At 36.8% G+C, this 11996-nt stretch overlaps 2 protein-coding genes across 4 annotated transcripts; one reads left to right on the top strand and one right to left on the bottom strand.

The window, feature by feature from the left end:
* Nucleotides 1-1148: 1148 nt before the first annotated feature.
* On the top strand, nucleotides 1149-3908 carry LOC121385700. Of its 2 annotated transcripts, XM_041516475.1 has the most exons (5): nucleotides 1149-1174; nucleotides 1584-1724; nucleotides 2080-2212; nucleotides 2777-2886; nucleotides 3275-3908. In XM_041516475.1, the coding sequence occupies exons 3-5, from the start codon at nucleotides 2202-2204 to the stop codon at nucleotides 3904-3906; spliced, it is 753 nt and encodes a 250-aa protein (XP_041372409.1). In that variant the 5' UTR covers nucleotides 1149-1174; nucleotides 1584-1724; nucleotides 2080-2201; the 3' UTR covers nucleotides 3907-3908. The 2 variants fall into 2 exon arrangements, with proteins under 2 accessions (XP_041372409.1, XP_041372410.1); XM_041516476.1 differs by lacking the exon at nucleotides 1149-1174 and having other exon boundaries at nucleotides 1526-1724.
* A 731-nt stretch (nucleotides 3909-4639) lies between these two features.
* On the bottom strand, nucleotides 4640-6810 carry LOC121385699 (putative nuclease HARBI1). 2 transcript variants are annotated; one of them, XM_041516473.1, is made up of 3 exons: nucleotides 6656-6810; nucleotides 6023-6199; nucleotides 4640-5150 (listed from the first exon to the last, which is right to left on the bottom strand). In XM_041516473.1, exons 1-3 carry the CDS (start codon nucleotides 6749-6751, stop codon nucleotides 4641-4643), a joined length of 783 nt encoding a protein of 260 aa, XP_041372407.1. In that variant the 5' UTR covers nucleotides 6752-6810; the 3' UTR covers nucleotide 4640. The 2 variants fall into 2 exon arrangements, with proteins under 2 accessions (XP_041372407.1, XP_041372406.1); XM_041516472.1 differs by lacking the exon at nucleotides 6656-6810 and having other exon boundaries at nucleotides 6023-6411.
* Between the last annotated feature and the right edge of the window lie 5186 nt (nucleotides 6811-11996).

The following is an 11996-nucleotide window of genomic DNA, read 5'->3' as shown; positions in this document are numbered from 1 at the left end:
TCTACTGAGTCTCGAGAAACCAAGCAAATGAGGTATTATGTTAGGTGTTTCCTTGTTTCTAGCCAGACATGATTGGTAAATAAACATGAATAGCTGAAGGCGGCGGTCATTGCAGATGTCCCGTGTTCGGATTTTTTAAGCGACTCCTGATCTTATTCAGCTATAATCAACGGTCATACTCTACTGAAGGATTAGCGGTGACATGAAACAGACAAATGAGTCAAGCATGCTACATGGGTAATAACCTTAAATTACACAAAATATTTTCTGCAAGTCAATGCTAGCGTTTGCGAAATATATTAACGAATACATTTGTATGCAAAATGCCACCGAAAAATAGTACTGCTTTAACTTTAGAACAGAGAATCGACGTTATTAACAAATCTGAGAAAGGCAATTTAACTGCGCGAAAGATCGCCGATCATTTTGGTGTAGGACGTTTTCAGATTAATTCTATTTTAAAAAGGAAAGCTGATGTTCTGGCCGATTTTGACAATACTGTTTCAGCCAAAAGAAAAAGGCAGAAGAAAGCAACAGGCTATGATGGCATAAACAAGCTAGTGTGGGAATGGTTTAAAAATGCGACATCTTTTTTTTTTTACAGTTGTGATATTCTTTAATATATGGGTTCTAATTTTGAACTTATATATAAGGGTCATCTCTCTATAACGGCCACTTTTGTCAGGTCCCTTGGGTGGCCGTTATATACAGGTTTGACTATATGTATATGTATATATATATATATATATATATATATATATATATATATATATATATATATATATGAACTTTGACCCAGCTGGAAGTTATTTAGCTTAGTACTACCTTGATAGCATTCCGTCTGGCAAGCGCTGCAGTTTTACACACGAAAAATACACCAAATGCTGGATCCATATATATGCTTACTTCAAACATTATTATATGTATGCATTAAGATATTACTTTGTTTTCGGAAGCCTGTACTATCTATATATCTATCTATCTATCTATATATGTTATTACCAGAGATTTTTCGGTATCTATATTAGGAATAAAAATTGTATTATGCGAGCATAATACATTATTTTTATTCCTAATATATGATATTGACTATACCAAAACACACAAGGGTAATAATCTCTTTTATCATAATTTATAATAAATGTTCAGACGGCAATATGGCGGCTATAGTTAGGTAAGTGAAATTGTAAAGTAGATTTAACGCATGCATGTTCGAAAATTATTCTACAGTGTCGTTTTTTAGTGATATTAGTATAGAATGTCACACATTAAACTTCATGTTTAAACCTGGGATCAATGAAGAGAAAATAAAAAAAGTTATTTACGTTTTAAAGTTAATCGACAGCGGTATGTCTATTTTGTGCAAGACTGTACTAATGGGAACCGGTGGCATTTTCTAAATTTGATGAGAATGATAGCGATGTTTTGTTTTATTGATGGAATACCTTTTAAAGAACTATTTTTATAAAACAAGAAAAAATGAAAATTTTCTAAGTTTGGGGAAATAACTCCGTTCAGCAAAAATTAACAGCTTGTTTAAGGGCTTCGAAACCAATACCACGAGGACTCATTTCCATTTATAGAGAATTATAGAGCATGAGCACACTGACAGCAAAGTGGACTTGCCATTTGTGCCACCAAAAGCCATCAAAGTACAGCATACCAAGCCTTGAGGCCCAGGAAGCTTCCAAAAAGACCCGGATATTTGTGGATGGTGATTTCTGGTAAACTTACTTCTACCTCATAAAGACCTAATACAAACCCATGGAAACTTCACTGTTAATTGTATTGCAATATACATTATGATATTATATTTTATTCAGATATTCTGGATGGCAATTTTGTTCAGTAGATGGTAAACAAAATTATGAACATCTAACTAGTACAATGCTTCAAAATGTGTGATGTTAGAAATATGATTTTCATATTAAATTATTAATGCATGTTTTGTTACTTCACCAAGTGAGTGGTGCAACTGGTGTTCGCCACATCTTTGTAGCCTGTAAGTGTAACTGATTGTAATATAAACAAAGCAATTTAAACATTTTACACATTTGTTTTTAAATCTTTTTTTTACAGGATTATTTTGAGGTGCAGTGGATGTTCCTTAGCCTTTCATGCCAGCTGTGCACTCTACGAGGTGGAAGTAATATTGACTGAAGAAGATACAGAAGTTCTGTGCGACTATTGTGCTTCCTAATATGGACCAATGGTTTATAATATATTCTTTTGTATTAGGCCTAAGGAAAACAAAATTGATTCTCGGGCCCCGGCACATTTTTATTTTACCCACCCAATGCAAACTTTACATTTCCCTCTTTTACATAACATTTGTTGGTACTTGTTTACATTAAATCATGTAAATCATTTAAGCATGTCGAACAACAACTTTCTAGTCAGTTATATGTCCCAATAAAACAATTAAAAATAATAACAAAACCTGCACTGATTTGAAGAAACAAATTGCCATTGAATCAAATGTATAGCCTTATATCCTTTTAATTCTAATGAACCATGTATTGAACTATGCAAAAAGTGATTTCACGTCCAAACACAAACAATATGTAACACTGTTGCACATGCTGTGTAGTTGATGTGCAATGTTTTGGAAGTATACTCCAATGTGCTGTTTAACTGTAAATACACTACTATATTATTTCACTTTACCCATTGATGGCAGTGCAAATCTGAAAATGGTTCAATTTAATTTCACTATAGTTGTTCCTTTTGGTGATTTGTAAATGGATAGTGATTGTTTTAAATATTATTTTTTCAGTACCAACAAAGAAGCCACCAAAGTGCTGTTGAACATAAACATAAAGGGAGTAAATAAGGAAATTGCCTGCTCGAAGAATGTTGCTGATATTTTGCTGTGTCCAGCAACTGGCAAGTTTGATTTAGTTCATTGCATAATCCACAAGCGTTGAGACGTTATAGGGAACTGTGAACACGTCCCAGGTTGTTGATTGTTGTTAATAATGTAGTATCAAACCCTATACAAGAGGAAAAGAACAACTGGTCAGTAAATAATCCTACGACATTACCTGTTTTGATATGTCTGATAATAACTTGTGTGTCAAGAATTACTGAGTTCGTGCATCACATAAACATCATTTTCTAAATACATTTCATACAACAAACAATTGCTACAACTCAATTATTTTTAAATAGTTGCTTCATTGTAATTTATTTAAAAGAACATAAATGAAAATGTTAACATAGCCAGTAATTTTTCTTGTATATTATTAAGTGTATTTTACATTAATTACAACAGATCCTGCCATTAAAGAAACGCTGATACAGAATCTGTTACAACCAACAACACTACCAGCAAAGATGGAAGATGATCCTCAAAGTTCTCTGCATTTCTGGAAGGAAAATGAAGAGGATCACCTTATAGAGCTTCGACATCAGCGAATGGACGATTTTAATAAAACCAGAAATCATGCGTCACTTTGGAATGATATTGTGAAAGAACTTGAGCGTATCGGTTGCAAGGTAACCTCACAACAGGCATCTAACAAATATGCTAGTTTAAAGAAAAAATGGAAGGAAATCATTGACTTGCCTACAGGTTCTGAAGCCCGTTACTTCAGACATAAAGCTGCATTCGACAATCAGTTTGGTATGAAAGCAAGTACGCGACCCAAATATACTGTGGACACTGAGGAAACGAATATTGGAAATGACAAACAACAAAGTGAAAATGATAACGAGCAAACTGGTGCAAAGAAAAAGAAATGTAAGCCAACCAAGCGCAAATCCCAGGAACTGTTTGACTTCCTGACACACAAGCACGATGACTTTAAGGAAGACATGAAAAATATGCACAGTGACAAGATGAGACGCATGGATAGACTGCTTGACTTGTATGAAAGGGAGGTTGATGCTTCATCTACTAAATAAGTTTCCTGTACCGATAATGGCTGTTAATTTACTCTGGCACTTTTTTTGTTCTTTGTTAATGTCATGAGAAATGCTGATACATTATGACAAATAATGAGTGGGATACAGACTAAGAGTTCGTCTGTATTGATATTTTATTACATCTGAAATTAGTTCAATAATTTTATTGCGTTTATGTTCACCCAAAGGTTATTACTATTCACTTGTCTCAGCAGTGACAAAATACATTCCATAAGTTATTATTGGTGTAGAAATACATTTTGTTTGTCTTGAGAATGACATGATTTTATTTTGGATTTTAATATAGTGTCAAAGGTATTTAAGCATTTTGTTTTGACTTTAATTTTTTTACCCGGAAGGCATTTTGTTTTATGTGGTTTATATCCACACAGAATATAATTTTTAGATATGTTAATGTTAATAATGGAACCAATTCCACAAACGTTATCAGTGGTGTTGATAACTAGTTAGATATTTTCATAGTTCAAGGTGGCAGTACTGTAAACAGTGTTAAATGTGTGACTTAATGTCACTGCATTGAATTAAAAGTTTCAGTTTTGTATGTCACATATTATTTCTTGTTCAGCATTTTAGTGATGATTTAAATGTTGCTATGGTTACATTGCCTTTTATTTGAAGAACAATAACAATATAGTAATTAACATCAAGGATTTTATTTGGAACCACTGCCATATTGAAGACTTTCACTGCATTCATAGGTAACTGTGTAGGCCCTACACTGCATTTACCAGCCGTAGCTTCCTAGCAACACCGTCATAACCATGTTGATAAATGTTCTGATAGTTATTTGGATGCAGTGGTCCATCAGTTTCGATATAGTTGTCTACATCATCCTCACACATGACACATACATTGTGACATATGCATCCAGCAATTATAAATTTACACACTTCCTCTGCGCTGTGAAAGGGGACTTCTCTGAGTCGACGAAATCTTCCCTTTAAATGACCAATTGCTCTCTCCACTGTTTGTCTTTGACCAGAACATTTAGTGTTAAAGCGTCTCTGTTGAGGTGTCAGATTGCCAACATTTCTAATTGGTGTTATCAGCCAATTTCTCAGTGGATATGCACTGTCAGCAAATATGTGCTGATTGGGACTAAATAACTCGCCAGCTTCTGCTTTATGAAAAAGCTGAGAGTTCCTTAGCACACGGGCGTCATGAGTGCACCCTGGCCAGCCTGTATATGCACTGATGATCGTCATGTTAGGGTCAACTACCACCTGCAGAGAAAAAAAGAAGAAAAAAAGTCATGTTAGTAAACTAAAGTATCATGGTATCTTCAATAATTGTCTCCATTATAACCCTACATCTTTTGTAGTTTTGGAGAAAAAAACATTTTCTCACCACTGAAATGCACATTTTAAAATTATTTGAATACCTCCGTTATTTGGTTTCTGTCCTTATTTGTGTGCGAGTCATTTTCCAGTGTTGGTTTTTTAAAAGGTTAGATGAAGTTTTAACATTTAAGTTAATATTTAGTTTTAACAATTTGATCCATCAGAATTTATAAATGAAATATCAGTAGTAAAAGTTTGACAAAATGTTGTGTTTGTGAAAATGTGTCATAGACAAATAATCAAAGTATCCATATCAACAAATAGTTCATGTCAGTTGTGTTAATTATGCATCTGATAAAAAACAAACCCAAATATGTTAAAAGGCATCTTAATATTTAGCACAATATTTGCTGTGAAACTGACAAATAACATGGAAACCTTGATCTCAACAGAATGCATGTATCATAAAGACGTGTACTTGGTGGTGCATTTAACACCTTACTATTTATGTTCATTGGTGGATTAAACTATTTGAAATATTTTTTATTTTTTATTTCATTTACACTAAATGTAACAAAAACATTGATCATATATGCATATACAAAATCTTTTCTGTAATCGAGGTACATTATAAAAGTGGTCAACACAAAACGAGTGTTTCGGGATTGTGTTAAGAGGCAGAGTTCCATCCTTCCCCCAATTGGGCAATCGTGTGATGAAACCTGATGTAATCCACTGACACTTCGTAGTGATCACAGTGGCCTTGTTAAATGGCAAGTGATTATTTTAACCATTCTAATATAATGAACATGTGCCTGCAGCTGCATGGAAGGAAATCCTTTTCTGTTGTAATAATCCCGGTCACCTCCAATCGGAGCAGAGAGTCTGATGTGAGTACCATCCAGGTATCCAATCACTCCTGGAAAGCCTGATGTCCCCTGAACAGCTTGTGCAATATCTTGTCTTTGTTGCTCATTAGGCCATCGTATTAACTGTAAAGTAATTGAAAGTGTTGTTATTAAAGTCAAGGTACACAGGGCTTTAGATTGCACAAAAGCTAAGGCAATAAAGGATGTGCCCAAATTGAGTACAAACATGCTAACCTCAAAAATGGAATGTTAAGCTGTAATTAACATTAAAAGAACTTGAAATGCATTTTTGAATATGTACAGTTCTACCAGCTGTTATTAACATTACAGCACTAAAACGACCTTGGTGTGCTAAGAACAGACAAAAAAACAAAACTGTTTTGTACAAATTAGTGTGATCTGAAGCCCTGGTACATAAACAAAAAGTGTATTGTAAACGATACCAACACTACTGTTGACAATATATTTACATGGTAATGTGATGTCACTAAAATGTTACTTTAATGTAACACATTCTCATTTCAATATATGTTTAATTGTTTTGTTGGCTTATATAAATTAATAACAAGGTGTACTCACACGATTCCTCAGGCGTAATATAACATCACACAATTTCTGTACGACACCATGCACAGTGGACATTGAAACGCCAAACACTTGAGAGACCTCCCTCATGGATTCTTGGTTTGCAATGTACCATATGAAAATGGAAAGTTGCTGATCTGGTGGTAATGGCTCGTTTCCACCAACGTAATTGGAAATTATGTGTGGAGTCACATAATCCAGTAGCTGTTCAAACACATGCCTACAAACCCGGAAGTGTTCTAGAAAATCGGTTTCTGTCATTTGAGCAACGACATCCCTGTACCCTTTGATTCTAGGCACAGAACCAGGTATGTTGCTCAACAAAAGAATTCTACTTCTTATTCTCATCATATAACTTTGATACAGATCGTCATCCTCCGCTAAAATATCGGAGAATGCAAAATACAAGCGATGAAAGTTAGGAATGTGCGCCATATTGGATGCACCATAGTCATCGGATGTTTGTTTTCGCGTAGAACCGAACCAGACATGCGCAACAGACGTACTAGGTCTAAACTAAAGTTAACGCCCGAAGTAGGCCTTAGTGCATAACTTTTTGTTTTCTGAACGCTGGACAGCTTTCAGTGTAAAATTGTTATTGAATTTTTTTATTTGATGACTGTGAATGCATACGTCAATTATGGAGTGTCACCCTAGTACGTTTGCTTAAATGTCAATAAACCTAGTGCCGTGACCTCGATTAATTTACATCTAATGTGCAAAGTTTCAAATTCTTAAAGTATGTGATCTGCAAAATATCACATACTTTGATTGCACTGAAAATGCAAGATATTATATGATAACTGAATAAAAAATCAAGACTTAAACAAAAACAGTGTAAAGAACTGCGCAAAAACACAAATATCACAGAATTTTACTGATACTGAATTTTACTCAAAACTTCAATTTTGTGCTGTATTGGCCATTCTCAAAGAGAATGTTACACCCCTGCACCACGGTGAGGTTACAGCACACGCAGAGGAAGGTGTAGCAAATAACCGATCTTCACATCTTCAGGAATATTAGTACACATTCAGTCCCGACAATCAATTAAGAAAGAACGACCGGAATGTATTTAATTGCCTCTAGGTAGCTAAGCTCGACATTTGTAGTTTCATTTACTGTGACTACACTTCATGAAGTAGGGATTAAATAATTAACATGTATGTACATGTGCATATATATATATATGTATGCATGCATGTGTGTGTGTGTGCGCGCGTGAGCGTGTGTGCGTGTGCGTGTGTGTTTGTGTGAATGGAAAAACCTACTAAGCGAGTTACAACTATTATTAGAATGATTGTCATTACTAAGTTTGACTTCACGAATCTCAGCCTGTAGAAGACAGAGCTCAAGTGATGTTTGAATATTTTATGATGACATGAACTCATAGAATTTATAATGCAAAAAGTGTTTAAGGATACTAAAGCAATATACAAATGACATTTTAAGAACCAGTTTAATCTGTTCGCGGGAGAGGGTGGGATTTAGCTCGATCGGTTGAATGCTTGCCTGAGGTGCTTGTGTCGCAGGATCGAACCACCTCGGTGGATCCATTCAACTGATTGGGTTAGTCTCGTTCCAACCAGTGCACCAAAACGGGACAAAGACCGTGTTATGTGCTTTCCTGTATGTGGGAAAGTGCATATAACAGACCCCTTGTTGTATTAGTTAAAATGTAGCGGGTTTCCTCTGATGACTACGTGTCACAATTACCAAATGTTTGACATCCGATAGCCGACGATTAATTAATCAATTGTGTCGTTAAACAAAACAAACTTTACAAGTTTACTGTTCGCAGTACGGGTAGTGGAATTCAAACAAAAACATATTACCTGGCATATAGATGGTGACGCAGCCACATTTTCTCTTGATGAATGACGTCAGACAGTTCAGGTGACACCTCTGATAGGTGTAAGTGACATCTGGTGGGTAGTTATTCAGCGTAGCTATTCCACATTCACCATGCGGGGGAGGGATGTCAATAACCTAAAACACACACATACAAAATGACAACAAAGTATACACATAGCAACAGTAATAAAAACACACAGTGTTAACTAACGGGATTCGAACCTACTGAAGCAATTTCGATGGCATTTGACAAGCCATAAGAAAAAGAAAAGAAAATATTTTGTTTAACCATAGCACTAGAGCACATTTGGTAATTTTGACAGTCTGAGAGGAAACCCTCTACATTTTTCCATTAGTAGCAAGGGATCTTTTATATGCACCATCCTACAGGCAGGATAGCACATACCACGGCCTTTGATATACCAGTCGTGGTACACTGGCTAGAACGAGAAATAGCGCAATGGGCCCACCGACGGGGATTAATCTCATACCAACCGCGCATCAAGCCAGAACATTACCACCGGGCTACGTCTCGCTCTTTGACAGCAAATATAACAACAGTAATAAAAACAAACGTAGTGTCCACTGGCGGGATTAGAACCTACTGCAGCAATTCCGATGGCATTTGACAACCCATGACAATAATCAATCTGTAAAACCGGTGAACATAACCTGACTGTGTATATCTGTCTGTCTGTCTTCAGGCGCGTGTGCAGAAATTTACGCATCGAGGGGTCTAGAATGTGGCGAGCGAAGTTTATATGATGGTCGGGTGATTATTTCCCGGAAAAATACATTAAAAAGGACATTTTATAGGAGAGAGGGGGGGGGGGGGGGGCGTCGATGCCAAATCTCCCAGTACACGAGTCTGGTTCATTTGTTTGGAAGATATTAAAGTTCTTATATCAAACATGAGGCAAAGTCTAGTAATAAAATTAAGTACACGAGTTAGGTGTTTAAATAAAATTTAGTTATAAATTTAGACTGTCTACAAAAATAAAAGCACACTATTAACACGATTAATGCATTTTAGAAAAGTGGTCAACAATGTATCTGTCAATAGGAAACAAGACGTAGCCCGGAAGCTAAGTTGCTCCTGCACACAGATAAAGGAAGGGAATGGCTACCGCCACAAGGGATATTTTGGTATGTCTGTCGACGGACCACAGATTGTGGAGGCCCATCACACCCCAGGGTGAGCGTTCTACCCCCTGACCCTCAGTAGACTTTCGTGGAGACGACAAGTTATCATTACTTGCATCACTCTTCTGAAGTCCAACAGAGACAGACTGGCCAACGGTCAGTCCAATGCCCTGTTCCTTTGCGATAGCCTGGGTTTTGTTGTGGTCAGTGATAACGACCAGTACCCCGACTGAGGTCTGACGACCCCGCATATAGTCATACTGCTCGACAAACAGCATCAGGTCCAGGCCGCCATCTTTATCTGCAACAAAGTGGAAACAAAAGAAAGAATCTTTTGAGTTGTTGAGCCCAGCTTCGTTATTTCTATTCGTGGATGTGACAACAGAAAGAGGAAAGGAAATAGAGATATATAAAAACAGAGAGAGAGAGAGAGAGAGAGAGAGAGAGAGAGAGAGAGAGAGAGAGAGAGAGAGAGAGAGAGAGAGAGAGAGAGAGAGAGAGACAGACAGACAGAGACAGGGAGACAGATAATACAAATTGAAGAGAGGGACAGAAATAGAGAGAGAGATATTGAAGAAAGAGAAACAAAGATTGGAGAGAGAGAGAGAGAGAGAGAGAGAGAGAGAGAGAGAGAGAGAGAGAGAGAGAGAGAGAGAGAGACGTAGCTATGTTGTTTCAGTGTAATCGTCACAGACTTGAAAATTAATCTTACTTGCTTTGTCTACAGCCACATCGTCTGACCTCGGGTTAAATTGGTAGCAAACTCCCATGTTTGTGAAAACCTCAGTAAAGTTTTCTGGACCGCAGTGCTGACCCTTTCAGATGCATCTAAACAAAATATTTGACAAAAAGTGACAGAAACAAAGAAAGAAATGTTTTATTTAACGACGCACTCAGCACATTTTATTTACGGTTATATGGCGTCAGACATATGGTTAAGGACCATACATATATTGAAAGAGGAAACCCGCTGTCGCCACTTCATTGGCTACTCTTTTCGATTAGCAGCAAGGGATCTTTTATATGCACCATCCCACAGACAGGGTAGTACATACCACGGCCTTTGATATACCAGTCGTGGTGCACTGGCTGGAACGAGAAATAGCCCAATGGGCCCACTGACGGGGATCGATCCTACATCGAGCAAGCGCTGTACCACTGGGCTACATCCCGCCCTTGACAGAAAGAAAGATGCATACATACATATAATACAAGCAGAAAGACGGGCACAACACACATCACACGCCTATAGAACTCATTGTTTTGTTACAAATACATACATATAATACAAGCAGAAAGACGGGCACAACACACATCACACGCCTATAGAACTCATTGTTTTGTTACACATACATACATATAATACAAGCAGAAAGACGGGCACAACACACATCACACGCCTATAGAACTCATTGTTTTGTTACACATACATACATATAATACAAGCAGAAAGACGGGCACAACACACATCACACGCCTATAGAACTCATTGTTTTGTTACAAATACATACATATAATACAAGCAGAAAGACGGGCACAACACACATCACACGCTTATAGAACTCATTGTTTTGTTACAAATACATACACACACAAACACAACACACATCACACGTCTATAGAACTCATTGTTTTGCTACACATACATATACACACATCACACGCCTATAGAACTCGTTTTGTTACACATACATACATACACACACACACAAACAACACACACACACACAAACACACACACAATACACACACAACACATATTACACGTCTATAGAACTCATTGTTGTGTTACACATACATACACACACAAACAAACACAACACACACATACACACAACACAAACACAACACACAAACACACACAACACACATTACACGTATATAGAACTCATTGTTGTGTTACACATACATACACACATACACAAACACAACACACACACACAACACACATTACACGTATATAGAACTCATTGTTGTGTTACACATACATACACACATACACAAACACAACACACACACATCACACGCCTATATAACTCATTGTTTTGTTACACATACACACACACACACACACACATCACACGCCTATAGAACTCATTGTTTAGTTACACATACATACACACACAGAGACACACACATCACACGCATATAGAACTCATTGTTTAGTTACACATACATACACACACACACACACACACTCACACACCACACACACACTCAAACACACACACACACACAACACAACACACACAAACGCAACACACACACACAGACACACACACACACACACACACACACACAACGCAACACAAGACACCTGTTAATAAGCGTTGTTTTC

This window comes from Gigantopelta aegis, chromosome 11 (genome assembly GCF_016097555.1).
Source record: "Gigantopelta aegis isolate Gae_Host chromosome 11, Gae_host_genome, whole genome shotgun sequence".
NCBI lineage: Eukaryota > Metazoa > Mollusca > Gastropoda > Neomphalida > Peltospiridae > Gigantopelta > Gigantopelta aegis.
This window is presented reverse-complemented; position numbering and strand designations above follow the sequence as displayed.

Excerpts from the sequence above, each read along its gene's own strand:
- LOC121385700 (XM_041516475.1), top strand. Across the intron at positions 2,887-3,274 it reads TTTGCTGTGTCCAGCAACTG|ATCCTGCCATTAAAGAAACG; the intron begins GCAAGTTTGATT and ends TAATTACAACAG.
- LOC121385699 (XM_041516472.1), bottom strand. The coding sequence starts at position 6,304 with ATGTTTGTACTCAATTTGGGCACATCCTTTATTGCCTTAGCTTTTGTG. Across the intron at positions 5,151-6,022 it reads TTCCTTCCATGCAGCTGCAG|GTGGTAGTTGACCCTAACAT; the intron begins GCACATGTTCAT and ends TTTTCTCTGCAG.